Source organism: Dipteris shenzhenensis, chromosome 33, assembly GCF_047967505.1.
Source record: "Dipteris shenzhenensis isolate YYH24624 ecotype China chromosome 33, Dip_SZ_1.0, whole genome shotgun sequence".
Taxonomy (NCBI): Eukaryota; Viridiplantae; Streptophyta; class Polypodiopsida; order Gleicheniales; family Dipteridaceae; genus Dipteris; species Dipteris shenzhenensis.
Window position 1 is genome coordinate 16291828 of NC_141628.1, and position 20439 is coordinate 16312266.

The 20439-nt window shown below is 40.0% G+C and overlaps 1 protein-coding gene across 2 annotated transcripts; it reads right to left on the reverse strand.

Moving 5' to 3' along the window:
- Positions 1-13567: 13567 nt before the first annotated feature.
- Positions 13568-15139, reverse strand: LOC147879748 (mavicyanin-like). 2 transcript variants are annotated; one of them, XR_015540671.1, is made up of 3 exons: positions 14712-15139; positions 14084-14552; positions 13568-13928 (listed from the first exon to the last, which is right to left on the reverse strand). XR_015540671.1 is itself a non-coding variant. In XM_087371968.1 (2 exons), exons 1-2 carry the CDS (start codon positions 14920-14922, stop codon positions 14188-14190), a joined length of 576 nt encoding a protein of 191 aa, XP_087228094.1. In that variant the 5' UTR covers positions 14923-14928; the 3' UTR covers positions 13969-14187. The 2 variants fall into 2 exon arrangements, 1 of the variants encoding a protein (XP_087228094.1); XM_087371968.1 differs by lacking the exon at positions 13568-13928 and having other exon boundaries at positions 13969-14552; positions 14712-14928.
- Between the last annotated feature and the right edge of the window lie 5300 nt (positions 15140-20439).

Genomic DNA, 20439 nt, shown 5'->3' on the forward strand with positions numbered 1-20439 from the left:
CTCTCAACCTCCCCTTCCAAAATGAGAGGTACCACCAAGGATGATTTTAAAACAAACCTTGGCTATCCTCCATCAACTATCTTTGCACTTGGAAAAAGTGGAGGTGCTACCAAGGGCTACTATGCCCCAAGTAGACCTTGGGAATCCTACAACTTGTGTCTCGTGCCCTCCTCTTACAGTCCTCTTACAAAACAATAGGTGGCACCCAAGATCAATCTTGGCTATCATAGTATATCACTAGGTCTCTCCCTTGCAAGTATGATAGGTGCCACCAAGGTTGGTTTTAAAACTAACCTTGGCTTTTATCCTCCATCACTAGGTCTCTCCCTACAATAAAAATATGTGCCGCCAATGCCAGCTTTTAAATCGATGTTGGAATTCTCCTCCATCACCAAGGCTCTCACTTGCAACCAAGGTTTTAAAGCTGACCTTGTTGATCCTACAACTTGCCTCAGCCCCCCATGAAAAAGGATAGGTACCACCAAGGACACTGGTTTAAAATAATCCTTGGCAATAGCTGTCCCTTTTTAAAAGAAAAGATACCACCAAGGGCAGTTTAGAATTGACCTTAGCTATCATCCTTACCTTAAAAGGCCCTCCCTTCCAAAAGAAGAAGTGCCATCAAGGTATACTTTTAAATCAAAATTGGGTATCATCTTGGAGGGCCTTTTAAGAATAAGAGGTGCTACAAATCGACCTTGGGTATCCTCCACCTTGCACAAGGTATGACCTTTTTGAATTTGATGTGCTACTAAGATCAATTTTAAAACCAACCTTGTGTATCATCTTACTGGACCTGGGGGTGGATGTAGACATGCACATTGATTTTTTGTTTGGATATATAATGTAGAATCTACATTTGAGTTATGATCCATTCCTTTTCACTTTTTTTTTTCTTCAAAATAGATAATGCATATTCATGTTGTGATGTAGAGTTTACAAATATACTATGGTCTAGTTGTTTTGTCATTGTGCTTATTTTGAAATGGGCATTTAAAAGCATGACAATGGCTTCATCTTATTGGGTACTCTTGGGACAACACTCAATCGGAGATGCAAAAATTTTGCAAGAGAATCCTATTAAAGTAGTTGAGTCTAGAAAACATAATGTATGCAAAGAGGATAACAAAAATTGATATGAATAAAAAAATTGCATGTGGTACTCCTAAAAGTTGCTAAATGACACACTTCACAAAAAGAATGGCATGTAAGTATTTCTTTGATCATAATTTTTTGGATTTTGCTTTGTTTATATTTTCAAAAAGATTGGTGAAGCTAGGTTGAAACAAGATCAGTTCAAAATGGATCTTGAACATCAGTGTGTCATACTCTATTGTTGATACAAGCTCAGTTTTAAGACCAATATTGAGCATCAATGTGTCATACTATGTTATTTTTGTGTAGGATTTCTTGCAACTTTTGGAGCAAAGTACAATCCAAAAGATGTTCGTGTGATTACTACATCAAATGCACTTTTTACACAATTGTTGGTTATTATGAATAGATATGTCCAAGGTAACTTGCCAAATGTCAAAGGTAGTTTGCCAAATACAGAGAAGTCTTGCTTGATGAAATGACAACAATAGAGATTTCAAAAAGTGGGAGAAATTTCTCAAGCAAAGGGCACAACTTACAAGAAAGTTAGGGCCAACAATGTTTCAATGTTTATTGAGGATGGGAGACTCCATGATCTTTGAATTTGCACCATCATATCTTCAAAACAAAAGTCCTTCTAGTAGCATCAAAAGCATCCAAGTTCATAACAATGGAAGACAGGTGATGGCAAAAGAAAAGTGACAAGGTCCTTTGACCCAAAACTATTAATTTCCTTGTGTCAAAATCCTAGGCCAACGTGGGTAGGTGTAGGGAGAAATTGAAAGAGTTTTATGAAATTACACATGAAATTTGTGAAATTTTGCTTAAGTACTACAATGAATGGTTAAAAGTAGGTTTGAACTCGAGCAAGTCAATAACTACAATGGAGGCCTACATCAGTTGGGTACATGACTGAAAGCTAGGTGCCTCTAGCCATGAGTGAAAAGAGATGCCTTGGAAGACTATTAACGTCAGATATAACTTGAAGGGGCTTGGAAGTGTTAACAGATATATGTTGAATAATGAACTTCTCCCTTATCCTTTGGTTGAAAAACGTGTTAGACATAAGGAACACTATAAATGATCCATATGGAAATGAAACATAAATGTCAATCATCATCAATATGTGTATTTAAAAAAGGTTATTTTAGAGTGGGAGGAGTTTACTATGAAGTACATCAAAGAGTTCTTGGAGGAGGAAACTCCAAAACTAGTCTTTAAATTGTCTAGTTCACAACGATTTTGGAATTTCCCACCACAAAATGGAAAGTGGAGATGCTTGTGAGCTAGACGAGAAGAAGCTCGAGCGAGGACCAACCACTTTGGACTTTTCTAAATAGGAGCTCTAAAGAGAAAAAGGTGGCTTGGATTATGTGGTTATATAATAAGTGTGTTTGTATGCCCTAAATTAAGGTTATCTTTGCTCGTATATATCTAGAGAGTATCTAAAATTGGGTGATGTGCAAGCTTCTTTGTATGTCACTAAAATTGGGCTGGCCCAGTCTACAAAAGCATACAAAACAAGTCAATGAACATTGCTTGGACTAAAAATATAACAAATCCTTGATAATGGTAATTATTCATAATTGCTTATCTGCGATGTGTCTTTTCCTTAATTTCTTTTACGGTCATTTTTGTCCAAATTTTGCTTTTTCTTATATCCACAAGAATAAGTTAATTCTTTAATTCGACCCTAAGCTTGTGGGAGCACAAGCTCCCAATACCAATTGATTTTGTAGTTGAGTTTTGAAGTGAAGAGGTCTTTAATTTTGGGAGCAAGTTATGGCTTGTTTATACACACAAACGTAGAAGTAGAGTATTTTTGGTGTACAATGGGCCAAAGTATGGTTATGATACTTGGATTACTCTCTGCTCTTATTTGCAAGGTTGAGGACCTATGGCCAAATTTTACACCAAGAGAGGATAGGCAATACATTGTGGGAGATACATTGTATAGAAATATAGGTGGAAACATCTATTGCTCTATTAATTGTAAAGAAAGGATGAATGTCATGTATGTATATGACTCTAATTTACCACCTCGGATTGAATGCAAACAAGATGTTTTGGATACTGATATGTTTGGATATTTTGTAATACAATCCATTAGGGATGTCCATGTAGGAGAGTTGTTCTTTTTTTTTTGGTATGCATACTTAAATGTACTACCATTGTATCCTTGTTGTTGGAAGACTCCCAAAGGTATCGAAATTTATAATTTATTATTGGTAAATGGAATGTCAGGTTTCTCTTTACACTACCTTTCTCTTGATAGAATTTTGATCTTTTTCTTTACAGTATCAAACATATCATTTGCAACACCAATTTATACTATATATGAACATGTTTGGATTCAAGTGTATGATAATTGGTAATCAACATCGATTAAACAAATAAGGTTCTTACACTTTACCAAGAGAAAAGGGATTGTTGTCATGCTTCTCAAGAGGAAGAGGATGTCAAAAGGAACATGGAGTATTCTCAACATTTCAATAGAATGATACAATATTGTGGTTCAGTACTCCACTTACATTCACACTTGGATCATGGTTTACAAAATAAATTATTTTGAGAGGGAGTAATATAGATTGATGGGTCCAGCATTAGCCCCATAGTGTGGCAGATCTCTGTTGTCATGGGTAGACAGTCTCAATAGTACACAAGCAAGACTATAGTGCAAAGCACCAATCAATCTCTAACATGGAGCTATTCATAGTGAGATCAACAAAATGGGTTCCTACGGGACTCGCTTTGCAGATCTATCTGACTCTTCATCCTTTGAAATTCTTCTAAAAAATTTTGGACTAAGGGATTTAAAAACTCTCTGCAACGTATGCCTAAAAACACTATCAGCCTGGTGACATTCGATGATGAGATTGTTAGCAGAAAGCACTCATGTGGGGTACACTTGGAGTAGTGCAATTGCTAGAAGGATGTGGATTCTTGATTCTAATTGGACCATGCAGGGTCGAAGGGTTTGATTGGTTGAAAGTCTAGCTGTAGTCGGTTGGCCAATACATGGATAACACATGGCACTCTGAAGGTTGCATAGCGTTTCTAGGAGCATCGAGTTGAGGTAGTTCGGAGACTTCCGGGAGCTCGTGATGGAAACATAGCTTCCCTATAAATCTATGGAATGGCAAAATGCTTCTTCTTCTTGTCCAAAACTCTGATGAGAGTCGTCTAGTGAAGATTGAGTGATCCGTAGCAGAGTTCTTGGGATGAAGCCATATTTTTGTGAGCTCCAACAAGGTCGGTCGACCTGAGGAGATAGCTATGGTAGCATCTATAGTTATAGTCGTGTTTGCTAGTGTATCCTCTGATCGTGCATTAGATAGCTTGTAACCGATAAGGTTTAATAGCACTATGTGTGAGTATATTTCATGAGAAGCTCTCTTTCTCCATTGTCGTTTTATGTGAGGTTGAGTGTTATTTTATGCAGCACCAAGATTTCTTCTTGCGTGCATGTTCAGGTTGTGAGAATCCAAAAGCTAACAGAGATTGATGGGAACCCATTCTACTCTATGTATGTCTAGCTGGATCATGTAAGGCTTAATTTTCTCTCTGATGTAATCTACCACATCTTTGAAAAGATCCAGGTGCTTGTGGACTATGCCAATGACATCTATCTCACAATAAAAAATCTCATACAGCTCCGCCTCTCTACTCGAATAATGAGTAGAAGTGATGAAGTCATTGCACAATGAACCACAAACTTTATCCAAGTTTGATAAATGAATGATTCATTCAGAAGTTTAATTTCAATGGATGATATTACTCTAGCGATAACACACTGACACATCTCGACCCAATGCCAATTCCTTAATGAAGTTTCCCTAACAGATCCCATGATGAAACCCTGTGGAACAATCTGGTGTTGATTCTAGTTCCTGGCTTTTCAACCAGTGGTTCTTGCTCCTCTAGGTTTGGTCCTACACAATTAAACCATCCTAGTACAGAGGTCCATCCAAGGCAGTACCAAAATAACACCACCTACTTTAGTCATGTTTCCTGCCTTCAAACTCAAGCAATCTAGATGCCATAGTCTTCTAGCTATACCCCTCATAATGAATGAACAACCTAGAGTCTTCCAGGCACCATGTTCTGAGGGTCTGCTTCAACCCATCCCCCCTTTGGAAATATCCACAACAAAAGAGCCATCTCGAGAAATGAAATCCCAAGAATATCTCTAGATAGCCAAGTACGCTTTTGGCTTCAATACACCCTGTCCATTACCTTCTAACAATATGCTTCTGAGATTTAAAGAAGTGCCCTCACTTCGCCTTCTACCTTTGAAGAAGGCACACTCTTTCCAATATCGCATTATCTTTGATACATGAAGAGAAGATTCTCTCCACAACATGTTATAATGGCTTAAATTAGTGACATCAAGTACATACTAGAATGTCGTACTGCCTGTGTGCTTGCTCTGAAAGTAAACCATGTATCATGGAGGCACATACCAATGACCTATGTAATCCTATAATTCCCCCTTTTGAATTATAGCATCCATCTGAACTCGAAACCCTAGGGCACTCCATGGAATCCATCCTCATATTAGTATCAACAGCCATGCACCTAGAAGAGTCCAAGCACTCGTTGCTATCCTTCACCTTCACAAAGGTCTCTAGCTTCCCATCGGCCCACATCTCAATATCAGACATCTTCACTTTGACTTCTAGGTTTGTGTATATGACCTCAGTAACACATGGAGATGTCACCAAGAACAATTCTTTGATTACCACATTAGCTTTTGGTTCACCATCTGAATTTGAGTTGGACTTTTTCTTCTTGTTCATTTGATCCGCCTTCTTGTTTTTGCAATCTTTTGCAAAATGGCATGGCTTGTCACAATAGAAGCACTTCTTCGTTTGCTTCCTCTTCTTACTAGAAGTGTCCTCATCATCTCCAGAATCATCTCCAAAATGGCCTGGCTCGCAAAATGGCTTGGTTCATCACAATAAAAGTACTTCTTCTTTTGCTTCCTCTTCTTACTAGAAGTGTCCTCATCATCTCCAGAATCATCCTTCTTATGCTTGCCACTATTAGGCTTGCCTTGTCCTGTGCCAGCTTTGTCCTTTGCTAGCAACGCCTTGTTTGTCTTTGTTAAGCCTTTTGATGTAGTAGTAATGGACCCAACTCCTCAAATGTCAGAGGTTTTTTCTTTTGTCCTACTATCACAGTGTAACAGAGCTCTTAAAATTTTGTGGTAGCATCCCAAGTACCATCAAGGCCAATTGGCTTGATTCTACCTTTTGACCAATTGATGCTAGTAAATCCCTCACCACCTTTCGTCAACTCGTCATGAATCGAATCTCCCTCATCCATATCCATATTGTAGAGTTGATGCTAAAGAGTCAAGATCTGGGATGTATTATTTGTCTCATACAGATCCTTTAGAGTATCCCACGTCTCCTACTGATGTGCCAGTCACCTAGATATGAGAAATTATCGAGTCCATCGTAGTCCCCATGATCATGGGGATGGGGCATCTCTATCCTCCCAAGCTTCATGTTCATCTCCATCTACCGGTATAAGTAACCTCCCCTTGTTGTCCAACACATCCTCTAGCCTTACCTCTGCTCCTGTTGTCATCTTCCACAGTTTTTTAAGCCACTAAATGACTTCGGATCTTGGATAGCTTACATATTTTCACTTGTATTTCAAGCTTCTAAGCCTGCTTACTATCACCTTCTTGATGAGTCTATGATAGGTGTTACATCTAATGCTACTAGATTTTCAGCCATGTACAGAACAAATCACATTTAGCTCATGACAATTGAGCATACAAGTTTTTCAAGTGACCATACCTCATCAAGTTTTCGGGCCTCTTTGGTAGAGTATAGTACCATACTTACACCTTCAACACCCCTTACTTTTACGTAGCCCCTAGATTACTCTATCCATAGTGACTATGCAGCCTTCTATGGCTTCGCTTCATATGATAGGTATTAGTTTATTGTAGCATACCTTAGGCTGTGCTATCAGTTATTTTGGGTTAGTGACACCCTTATTGCTTCTCCTTGGCTACACCAATCAGCTTCACATGTGGATGCATCTTCTATAGATCAGCTTCATGGTCCACAAGGACTTATGACATGTCCGCTCAGCCATCTATAGCATGCAATCATGCATGTAGTCATTCATGTAGTCATTGATTGATGTAGCCTTTGATCTAGAACGATTCCCCTCCTTTTACTCCCAGGCTTTCCTTCGACTTCTTTTTTGGGTTTTGTTCCCAAAGGTGAAGGATCATATCTGCAACTTGAAGGGGAGATGGCTGTAAATGTAGAGGACCAAAGTTATAGTCATTGTATGACTTTCATTGCATAGTCAATGTGCTCACACACGCATACCTCTTTGATATTCTTTCCATATTTTCTTTTTAAGTCTTGGTTGCATCATATGCACCAGCAAATTCAATAAGAGATCTTATAAGTGCACCCTCTGCTAATGGTATAAATTGTAAGTTCATGTACCCGTGAAAAATCAGCATCATCTGCATACTGATCTATCATGGCATCCAATTCATTGTGATAAGAAATGGTCACTGCTGAAACTAGAGGCTTTTTAGACACTGCATCTGCATACGGCCTCCTCGAAAGAGCATCTGCTACCACATTTTTATTGCCTGGCACATGCACTATCTGAAAATGGAACATAGAAAGAAAATTGGCCCACCACATGTGCTTCTTGGACAGCTTCCTCTGAGTGAAAAAACTACCTCATGTCTGCACATAAAAATCAGCACCCAAAAGATAGTGCTTCCAGGTAGTAAGTGCATGAATAACAACCAACATCTCCTATTCATAAACCTGCTTTAAAACTTAACCCTAACCCTAAACGGTAACTCTGTGTGTGTGTGTGTGTGTGTGCGTGCACGCACGTGCATGCGTGCTTGTGTGCGTGTGTGTGTGTGTGTGTGAGAGAGGCTCCAGCTCACTACACTCTAATATGTTTTGCTTTCATGTTTTATGTTATAGTTTTGGATATTTTTGTAATCAAACACTGATAGTGACAAATTTTGAGAGAGCAATAAGAATGGGAAGATGATGTATTTTAAGAAAAGTCTATATGAGCGTGTTGTACATCTCTAAGCTGGCCACAAGTTTGATTCTTTGCAAATTTTGTGATTCAACCATTTGGTTGAAGAATAATAGCCAGAAGACAATTTGAACTGCTCTTTCTATGTGGATTTATGTCCAAGATTTTCAAGTGCATTTTTTAGGCCCAAGATGGCGTATTTTGACAAAAATTAATGAATACAAAAGTTGTGGGGAATCGCGAGACAGTTCAAAGTCATCCTATTGACCGTTTTTAGATTCCACATCGTTTGGGAGATACGGGCCTCCAAACAGGGCTGATTTTCTAGTGTTAAAAAAAAAGAACATGCAAATTTGTAACTAAGGTCTATTATTGGAGTAGGGGGGCTTTTTTTGGTAAAAGCAAGTTCACACTTCAAAAGTTAGTTTTCTGAGGACAGAAAGGAGCTTTGAAAAAGCAGAGCATTTCACTATAGCTCCTTGCATGTAGATTTCAAGGCAAATCTTCACTTCTGAACTGAAGATTGAGATTGAGATTGAGATACCTACCTCCAACTGAGATCGAGATTGAGATACTGGAGGTAGGGCTTCGGGGTGGTTGGGCGGTACTGTATTTCCTTGTAAAGGATTTTCTTTGAATAAAGATACTATTTCCTCTTCAGTTCGAATTGTTTTTTTTCTATGAGATCTAGAGTTCAATGACTTGGCGCATCTGTGTGTGTGCGTGTGTGTCTATATGTGTGTGTGTGTGTGTGTGTGTGTAAAATCCTCCAATGCTAAAGGCTGCCAAGTCTAATGCAATCAAACTTAATGTGATCTTGGGCTATGGGCAATGCTCTACAAACAAGGTGTAGGATTGTGGCTAGTGCAGACTGATGCAGCCTGTGGGAGCAAGCTGCACACCCACAGGTCTCGATGCAGACTCACTGGACAGAGTTACTGAAGGTTAGCAAGCTATGGAGCTGTGACACGGTCTACAAGCTACATGTTCGGCCAACTATAGATTAGGACAAAGTGCACAACTATTGATGGTGTAGTTGAAGTCTTCTCCAATGATCTTCTTACGGTTATGCTTGTGGCAAATCAAATTCTCAAGTTTGCTCAACTGCCGTGGAAGGACATTTATGATGAGCTGGCCAAGGAGATCTTGGATTCATATGACGAGAACGATCATAGCCTCATCATTAACGACATACATGTCAAGATTACTTCAGAGCTTCTACAAAGAGCATTCTGGATGAAGCCACGGTCCCATCCCAAGAAGATGGCAGATGCTAAACACTGTGACGCGTTCTTTGGGCAAGAAGTTACTCATCTTCACTGGGATATCTCATTAATAGGTCGAAGGATGAAAGGCTAAAGACAACCTGTCGATTTTTGTTTGAGTTCATCAGCCTCAAGAAAAGTGTGGGGTATGTGCCTTGCCAGTATGTACCCCGAGTCGTTACAACAGTGGAGGACTAGCTCCATGTGGACTGGTTCACAATTTTTGAAAAGGCCTTTGAGAACTAGCTCCGTCAGTAGGGGGCAAACCTATTGCAAGCTCGGCGCCCACCTATGTATGCTCCAACATAGATTAATGTCTCGGAGAGTGTTGTTGCCAAGTGCACAACCAGCAGAGGGGGCAAGGACTTCAGGAACAAGTGGACCAGATGAAGAGCAATAGGCCGAGCAAGAGAAGGGGCACCAATAGCAAGATGAGCAGCAGGACAAAGAAGAGGAACAGGATCTGGGACAGGTAGAAGGTGAGCAGGATAGAGGGAAAGACCAACAGCAGGATAAAGGCGAGGAACAACAAGAATGGGGAAGGGTGAGGAGCAGGATGGCAAGGAGCAGCGGGGGCAAGGAACAAGCGAGTAGCAGCTAGATAGCTAGACGGGTGGACAATAGGGCGGCAAGAAGTCAGAGTGGAATGGTGATAAGTACACCTCTGAGCAAGGTAATAAGGGGGGAACAGCAAGGAGGGCACCCCTAAGGAGTAGGTGCAGTTGGAGGGGAACAACCAATAGGGCACCATTGGAGCTACAGTCAACAATGGTGTCATTGACGCAAGGACATGACATGACATGACTGAGGGTATGTCATCATGATTTAAAAACTGTGGCAAAGGTTCATTATTGCATGAGAGTTTTACAACAGCAGCAGCAAGCTCAGGGAAAGATGAACTTTTCAATCATGATTGTGGTAGCACAAATGACAGGTTCTGACATGGACAACAGCACTGGTAGGAATAGTTTTGGGGGAAGCATGGAATCAATGGCTCGATGGATGTCTGATGGACAATGTGGATGGAGATGGTACAAGGTCTCTAAGTACAAAGATTTTGGGAAAGCAAAGCTACAACAAAAGAGGCATCACCCAAGAAATGCAACGGTGGCATATGAAGGCACATGTAGAGAGGCTTGAGGTGGACAATGGCAAGAGCAAAAATGATGATGAGACTTAATGTGTGGCGCACAAAGAATAGAGCTTAAAGATGTAGGAGCAAAGGTTTGATTGGCCCTGTGGAAACCAAGGAGGCTCGAAGACGACAAACTTTGAGGTGCAAACTAGATGTACATGGTAGAGTAGAGCATGAGAAGGCGTCTAGCAAGCAGATCAGTGCGACAAAGCTTGAGACAGCAAAACCTAAGGTTCAAGAAAGTTTCTAGAGGCTTTTGGGATCAAGGCACTACTCTCAAAACACACAAGATGATCCTCCACATGAGGTCTGCTACAAAATGCTAAAAAGGAACTGTCTCTCATCTTCAAAAACTAACAAAGGAACTATCTCGCTAGTGTTTAAAAACTAACACAAATCTAGAAACTCAAGAAGCTAAACAATGCAAATTGAGATACCTTATGCCACAGCTTGGATCGAGATGCTATAAAAAGAAAAAAGTGTAGCTCTCTTTGTAGGCTACAAGAGGAGCATAAGAACTACTACAAAGGATGCAATAAGCACAAGCAATCATGGGCTCCAATAATATGTTAAGAAAGCAGGGGAGAGAGGAGCGTGTATACACCTTTTTCCCATAGGGTTAGGGATTGTTTCCCATAATGAAGATGATGAAGAATGTATACACCTTTTTCCCATAGGGTTAGGGTTAGGGATTGTTTCTATGAGTATTAAAGATGTGCTTTGCACAGGCAAAGATGCATGACCATCCTCAACAACTCCCCATCTGAAGGTGGATCTTTGATTCTTAAATTGCTAATCAATTCACCTTGCATACTTAGATTGGATTTTGAAATCTTAGCTAAGCCTTAACCCATGGCTTTGAGACCTTCCATCTCCTCCTTTCATTCCATTATCCTTCCATCTCCTCCTTCCTCCTGAAGGTGACCTTCCATCTCCATTCCACTGACCTTCTATCTCCTCCTTGCCCCTAAAGCTGCCTCTTGTCTTTCCACCTCCCCCCCCCCTCTAAGCCTCCATCCAAGAGCTCCTTCTTTGTGACATGTGGCAAGCTCTTCTCCTCCAAGCTGTCATGTGTCCTCTCTCTTTTTTTTGGATGTCCGTGGTTAATAGGTTAAAGATGTGCTTATAGTCCTCTATGGAATAGTGCAACTCTTAATAAGAGATGCATTATAAGATTTATCAAATGGTATACAACTTTGTAAGACTAGAATATAACCAATCATACAAATTCAGCTTTTTGATTTTCAAAAGTTCAAAATTCTACAATGAAAATAAAAGAGAAAATGAAACAGAACAAAATTGAGCTAACAAAAAAAAATTGAAAAACAAAAGGAAGACATACCTAGCAAGCAAAGCAATTCTTATGTTTTCATCAATGCCCAAGCATAAGAAGCTATATTAGTTTTCTAAAGAACCATGAGTCTCTTGGGCAAGCCCAATGCTTACTAAAATACATCAATTAACCAAAAGGCAAAGGAAACAAGAAAGGAGGAAGGTGACTAAGCAAAAATAAATAAATCAAGAAACAAAAAAGAGACCAAATGCAGAGAGATTTCTAGATACAATGAATATTGTCATCAAAGAGCAAATAATCAAGTTTCATTTATGAGTATTTGAAAAAGACTAGGACACCTTCGATGGGTTTTAGACGGCTCTTCCCAAGGAGCATTCTTTGAGTGGGCTCATATTCACAATGGCACATTGAGAGGACCCTCTCCTTGTAAGCCTCAAAGGGGTAGATTTTAGTGAAGTAACATCCTGCTAGTAATCCACATTATTTAGACAATGAATGACCTTTCATGTTGATGTTATATAGATGGAGGTCCTTTATATAGATTGCGAGTGCATGTTCCCGTTTTGGTCCTTTTTGTAGATAGTGAGTGCCCTTTCATATTCAAGTTTTGGTCCATTTTGTAAATAGTGAGTGCCCTTTCATATTCAAGTTTTGTTCCTTTATGTAGACAATGAGGGCCCTCTTAAATTTCAAGTTTTGTTCCTTTATATAGACAATGAGGGCCCTCTTAAATTTCAAGTTTGGTCCTTAATGGAGTGTTATTCATTGCCATATCCTACTATCTCTCTAGGATCTATTTATGCAATCTCATGGATGAGTTCCTTTTCACAACATGTTTTAACATGGTATTAAAAGCCAAGATTTGAGGTAGAGGTACAATTATCAAAGCCAAGTCACAATATACAAGAATGGTGGTGAGTTCAACGAAACCTAGAGATTGGCACAAGTATAGATCTACATCTCCACTCAAAGATTTAGAGCAAAATCTCATACAACTTGGATCCAACTAGTTAACTTTAAAAGGTGCAAGTGAATAGGGTGTACTATCAAGAGCAATGTCATCTCAAGGAAAACTACTATGGCAAATACTCTAAAACATCAAATGTATTCAAGGGGAAAAAATGGGGTAATTTATGAAGTTTTGCATGCATTTTGTAGACTAAGAATCTAGATATATGAGTAGGAAAGAAGCAACAAACACTTTAGTGTATTTGATAAACCACTCACCAATGTGTGGCACTCAAGTGAACAACATTAGACAAAAAGGAGATGAGAAAACCCACACTAAGACATCCATGGATATTGATTGCCCATATGAACAAAGAACACTCAAGTGTATAACATTAGACGAAGTGGAGATGAAAAAACTAACACCCTGACATCCATGGATATTGATTGCCCATATTAACAAAGATTAAGACAAGTATTCCCCACTTGTAACCCATTAAGATTATTCAAAAGCAAGTGCATTCCACTCGAAGACCCTTCTATAACAGATACAATAAGCATCTATAGAACGAAATGGGTGGTGGGCATTATGATGACCCGTTCAAGTGCTACTTTACAAAAGATTCCTATTAGCAATTATCCAACTGTCAACGCCAATTCAAACATTGACTAACACTGCCTGCACTGACGTTTCGTTCAAAAAAAAGTGCTCTTTTAGGGAGGCTGATTTTTTTCCCGGCTGAATCCTTCGCCAATTTCCTCACTTCACTAATTATAGGGTGCCAGCCTTCCTAAAACAGAAAAAGTGAACCCTTGTCACTAGTTAAATTTCTGGCTGCACCACAATGTGATTCCAACCATTCTAACCAAAACCTATGAAAATGTTCTTCATTTGCCCAAACAAAAAAGGTAGAATTAAGGTTCATGTAGGTCGAAGGCGAAAATAACTCCTCAGCAGCAAGGGAAAGGCCTGGGAGGTGACAAATCCAAATCTGTGGGGTAAAATGACACGGAATTGAATAACATCATTCGCCTGCAAGAACATCTAACCCACTCTTTATTTTCCCTTAGCTTCAAACTCTATGCGGGCCAGTTCAAGCACAACAAACTCCATCTCCAGGGAGTGGGCACATCGTCTTTTACTTTACTGTCAACATAATGAGCCAAGGGTCAGAACTGGCCACAGCTGAAATGAAGATGTAGTAAAACTTGCGAAGAGCGGCCATTAACAACAGTCATAAAAAACCTCAGACTTGGCCACAAATATTACCGCCAGAAAGTTTGAACAAGCTTCCAACTTACAAATCGGGAGGCTAATTTACGATCGGAGGCTCTACAGAGAAAAAGCCACGGTCCGAGCAGAGCCCGATGCTTACGACTCCAAAAAATCAAGAACCGAATAGGTCTCACACTGCTGGAAAAAGTAGCGAAACGCTAAAGAAGATCAAGGCCTGCGCCAGAACTAAAGTACTCCAAAGGACAGTATTTGAAGCAGCTCCCGATTCCTTTTTGTTGGAGCCGGTAGCAGCCTTGGCGGTCGTTGAGTTCTTTCTCACATCCACAGCGAGTTTCATGCCCTGCTGGCAATGGTTATCGATACCACATGCGAAATAGTAGACCTTAGACTCGTTTAGAGGAATGACAGTTCTACCATTCTTGGCAGTCCAGTTGTAGATCCAATCGTGTCCGAAATACGCACTCAAGGTGCAGTTTACGTAGACTGAGTAGTTCACTTGGAAAACGGTGTGCATGCCTTCTTGAAAGTGAAAAGCTGCAGTTGATTCAAATGTCAGGAACACGCCGTTCTTGAGAACCCAACTACGAAGTAAAGAGATGGCACTATCTTCTCCCATAAACTAAGCCGGAAATGCACACAACCAAAGAAGGTCATTTTCATACACCTTTTCATAAAGATCACAAGGGAACTTACTGATTTCGTCACCGACATAGAAGGTCTGATTTCCCGCCCAGTCGGTGTAGTTGAGGTTAACAGTCGGCCCAGCATTGGCGGGGATCTGCCATCCACGATTCGCACCCACAATGTGGTCAGTTGCAGAGGAGAAGGGAAGCAACAGGAGAAGGAAGCAGGCTACGAAAGCAGCAATGCCTCTTCCCAGGGCAAGAGAGGGGGAGGGATCCATGAAGAAAGCAAGCTAGATGGGTGCAAGGTTCTTGAAAGTCGGTGAAGGAGAGGAAGAGGTGGAAGAAAGAAAGGTCTCAGGGGAGGAAAGGAGGAGGGTAGAGGTGAGCAAGCTGAGGAAGAGAGCTAAGAAGTCAGAGACCCAACTTGAAGATGAGCAAGCTGAGGTAGAGAGCTAAGAAGTCAGAGACCCAACTTGAAGATGAGCAAGCTGAGGAAGAGAGCTAAAAGCACACAGACCCAACTTGAAGATTGGCAAGCTAAGTATGAGAGCTAAAAGCACAGAGACACCCACGTTGAAGATAAGAGCTAATAAAGCACAAAGACCAACGTCGAGGATGAGAGCTAAGGCAGAGATATGGGTGTGGGAGTAAGGCTTGAAGATGAGAGAGCTAAGGCAAGGAGAAGCAAATTGAGGATGAGAGCAAAGGCAGAGATATGGGTGGGGTGAAGGAGGGGAGTGGGGTTGAGAGAGAGAGATAGGAGGCGGACCTTAAACGTTGGGAGGTGGGCAGTAGGCAGAGAAGTAGTAGTAGTAGTAGTAGTGGGCAGTAGAGAGAGAGTGTGTGTGTGTGTGTGTGTCTTTGTTTGTTTGAGGGGGAACATTTGATGCCAGCACACCCCTTGACATTTGCCAGCTACGCTCCTCCTTCCTTTCCACCACCACTCCACCTCCCCCAACGGCAAAACCGCCTCCTTTAAACGCCCCCCCGCCGCCCCCCCCACACACACACACAAACCTTTTACCACCCTGCCTTGGTTCGGTGCACTTATGTGGTACCCTCAGTACTCACCCGGGTTGCCCATACATCGAAATTCCCACTGGAGCCCACATTAGCTCACCATTGATGAAGGCTCTTTGGATCCGCATTGACGTCCGCATCCGCACCTGAATGCGCACATTCGGGCTATTGGGAAACAACCCCCCTACTAGAGGCTAGCACCTCTTGGCATGTCCTGACACTCAACATGCAATCCAACCTAGGTGGGTCCCTTACTCCCATATACGCATACACATGGCTCACACGGACGGGCCACCTGCCCATGGCAACATTATCAATCGGCAAGTGATCTTACTACGAAAATCAGACGCCGACACCCAACTCAAGTGGGCCCAAACCCCAAGACATGCCACTTCTCGCAACATAATGGTTGCAAAAATACTACCAACGTATGTACGATGAAACTTAATTTACCTCCAAGAGTTATCTTGGCAATTTTTGAAATTCATAATTTTTTCGTATTTTAGTTATATTTTGGTCTTAAAACCTCTCCAATTCTAAGAAAACCATGAGGTGGTAAGTTGAATGACCTCTACAATTCTAGAAAAAACCTTGAGGTGGAAAGTTGAATGCTCTCTATCTATAAAATAATCTTCTCCATGAGCACTACCACAACACCCCTTTATTACCACTTCTCTTACTGCTCCTTTTCACTCCCTTTTTGCTTTTGCCTAGTTTGGCAGGCATTCAGCATGCTTGTCCCCCCTCCCCCAACCATTAGAGAAAATGTGGAACAACTCTTCATGCCCTTTCTCAAAAAGCCATGGCAAATCAGTGAGCCCTTCTCCCAACGGAATGGTAGATCAGTGAGCCCTTCTCTCGTAGCAAAAGTGCAAACAATGAGCAACCCAATGCAAACCCCATTCTCAAACTCGAATATGACACAAGAAGCATGTCAAACATTAATGCTTTCAAAAGCGAATTGCAAGCAAAGTAGATGAAACTTTCACTTACAAAAAATTAGCCCATTCTATGGTTGTGGTTTGCTTTCAATTGAGCCAAGCCTTTGACATAAAGAAGCGAACAAGACTCCATGGAAAGCTTCAAAGCTCTATGGATAAACCATGTTGCTTGCTCACCAAGATTTGTGGATCTCAACTAGTCCAATTTTTCCATGATGCTTAAAACAATAAGTGACTAAATAAACTTATCAATCAACCAATAGCCCCAACTACACCACAATTCAAATGGGCAAACATTAACACAAAATTAATGAGATAATTTCAAGATGCAACAACGTAGTGCTTTCACTTTAGATTTAAGAAAAACTGCATTCTATAGAAGTAGAGGATATTTGTGGTAATAATAAAAAATAACTAGTTGTAGTCAAGTGGTAACAATGATATGCCTTTCATGCAGTTAAGTTACAATTACTAGACTTCTCTCTCTCTCTCTCTCTCTCTCTCTCTCTCTCTCTCTCTCTCTCTCTCTCTCTCTCATAGACATACACATCAAGGCACCAAATTTGTATTTAAAGGCATTAGGAATTTCCCCATTATGGGATGGGAAAAGTTTAATGTGCTAAGAAATAGTTAGACACGTAAACAAGGCAAATAGGGATTATATCATGATATATTGTCTTCTAAGAGAAAAGTTAGCTCCTCAACATCTCTAAGATTAATCATCAAAAAATTTCGTTTGTATTTTGGAATTGTACTAGTGCCCTCTAGCTTGAAACTAAGAAATAGTTAGACACGTAAACAAGGCAAATAGGGATTATATCATGATATATTGTCTTCTAAGAGAAAAGTTAGCTCCTCAACATCTCTAAGATTAATCATCAAAAAATTTCGTTTGTATTTTGGAATTGTACTAGTGCCCTCTAGCTTGAAACTATGACAATTTCATCATCCTCAAAGGGACATGTATGAACACTTTTCCCATGGAACCACAAAAGCCTAAAGAAGATGGTAGTGGTAAAATAAACTTGAGAATCAACTCCTCATGAAGGAAGGATAGCAAGAATTATAGCAAAAGGTTTTAAAAGATTTGGTTGCCTTATTGCTCCAAGCTTCATGGTATGATAGTCTAACAGAATGTGTGTGGGAAGAGGCCCAAGAGCTAGTCGATTGCCACATAATACTCATATAATATGTCTGTGCCTTTGTTGCTTGGTTTTAATGATCAAACTCTAGGTCTTCTTAAAAGATTCCACCTTATAATTGAGATCTCATGGTCTTCTTTTGTGATTAATTTACAACCAATTTTTGCAAAAGTAATCTTTGTTATGATTCACAACTAAAATTTGCAAAAGTAAGCTTTGTTATACATGTTGAACTAAAAAACTTCAACAAAATTAGTAGTATTTATTGAGAAAAATGCAACTCCTTTTGTATCATACTTGTTGTAAAAGAGAAAGTGGCACAAATTTAGGAAAGAAATCTTGACCATAACATGATCACAATGCTGATGCATGATGACTGTACATAAAACTTGCAAATTGTGAAAAGATTAATGTATTATGAGATATGACACCTCACATATGACACATAATAGAATTAAACATAATGAACTTTAAATGTCAAGACCATAGGTGGTATATCAAAATTGCCTAAGATAAAAATACAAATACATATAAAGGTTGTCAAGGTTAATCATGATATACTCAAAAACTTGTATTTATATTTTTTGTACATATCCACGATTGAGTATTGGATAATCTATATATAAATACTCAAAAACTCTTAGAAAGGTTGTGTTCTTGGGGTAATCACTTACTAATGCTTGGTAGACCTAAATGAAGCCAAGGTCTAGGTATGAATTACAAGGGGTATTGTGAGGTGGTACTCCACACCATTTTTGCTATCAAAACCGTGATAACCTAGCCATACCCATTCTAACTCTAGGAAAAGTAATAGCCTATTCATTGTGAAACTCTATTCTCCAATCTATATACTTCCAAAATCTAGAGAAAATCCTTCCATTCTCAAATCAAAACATAAGAGTAAGCAAAGAAACTATATGTATCTTATATCCATACATTTCTCAATATTTAGGGCCCCTCCTAAATTGAGTAGATCATCAAAGATTAGCATATTCATAACCAGCAAGATCCAATTGTATTATGTGCAAAAAATAGTCTAAAACTTTAGAATTAGAATGATGAAAGATGAAGTTGAGATCAACTCATCCCTAGCATATAATTATCAGCTTACCATCAATCTTAATATTAATTATTTCTTTTTTTTGGCGAACAAAAAAAGTTTGTATATTAATTACATAATCGGTTTACATCACATGAATCTTATAAAAGATTCACCAAGAGAGTAGCTATCACAACTAAGGTGGTTTGCCCAACAAAAAGAAACCTTTTGATCATCAAGCATTCAAGCTTCTTCTTTTGAAACTAAAACCTTCGTTCTCTCAACACAAATCCATGTGGTTGTTCCATCTCGCTATGTTGAGGGACTTGAGGAGGATTAGGGTTAAACCTCATAGTAACAATTCCTGTAGAGTCGGGATCCATGTGACCAGGTCCGTGAGCAGCAAGGAGGAGTTCTTTTTCTTAATGAGGGGGATCTGAAGAAGTGCTCAATAGAGGGAGGGGTACTAATAGCATGGATAGAGAGACCTAGGGATGCCACGCAATTAAGAGGAATCTCCTTGGTAGAGATGTGTCGATCAGCTTCAACAGGTAGCTTTATCACATTAATATGTGAGTCTTTAGCACAGCTAAGTGCGTGTAGTTCAATTTCCATGTTCAACTGTGTGCGAGCCTCGTTGTAGAGCACTATGGCTTTGTGGAGGCACTTTTGTTGCTCAGCAAATAGAATATCAATAGAGAGAATAGAGTTATTAAACTAAAAACCGTTTCTAGCAATCCATATGGACCAAACATCTTGTGCCCTTGTTGAAGGCCACAAGTCCTTCTTGACCTTGAAGGAATCCCCTAGAAGAATAGACTAAAGGTTCCCCAATAACCAGATGAACAAGTTTCCAGGCTTTCCTTGCATGAGGACAAGCCACAAAGAGATGAAATACATCTTTCTGCACTCCTGGACATCGCTTGCAACAACCATCACCTTTTCCAATTCTTAAGCTTCTGCTATTTGTCCACACGGCCATGTGAAGTATCATCCATAACAAGGTTGATACTTTTTCTTGTGTATTTTTGGCCCAAATAGTTTCAAACTTGCTCTTCCAAATGGCGACATTGTCTCCAAAGCTCCACCTTCCATTAAGCTCCTTGTAAACCTCATCAATAGTGGAATTTGGCATTTGTATGGGAAAAATAGGGAGCTATCCACTTAATTAAATTCCTTCCTGTAGAGCCATCCTTCACCTTGCCAAAGAGCAATTATGTTCAGGACTAAAGCCTGCTAGTTGTTAGTGAGAATGCTCTCTGTATTTCCTGCTAGCTCTTCCATTTGAGGTTTCCTTGGTCCCATAGTTCACCCCAGCATTGAAGGCCCTTTTTGAATAGTAGGCTTGCTCTCAATAAGTCTTCATCATTCATAAGTTCACTGAGACCCAAATGGAATCAAGCACCATAAAGGCACCTATACCTAAAAAACATAATAAAACTCTTGATTTTCTCAAAAGTAGACCAAAGAGGTCTCCTTAAAGGGCTCCCTTTTGTGGTGCAGGCAACTGGGGAGCAAAGAGCTGAGAGAGGAGGAAATTTTTTCCACTTAGTAGCTCGAAGAGGCCGAATATGAATAGCATTTCTGAGCAAAATCATGGCCCAATCTTCCAAGGGGTTAAGAATGGCTTTGACAATTCGAGAGGCAGTAAGC

Excerpts from the sequence above, each read along its gene's own strand:
- LOC147879748 (XM_087371968.1), bottom strand. The coding sequence starts at position 14,922 with ATGGATCCCTCCCCCTCTCTTGCCCTGGGAAGAGGCATTGCTGCTTTC. Across the intron at positions 14,553-14,711 it reads CTATGTCGGTGACGAAATCA|CTTTTCACTTTCAAGAAGGC; the intron begins GTAAGTTCCCTT and ends AATCAACTGCAG.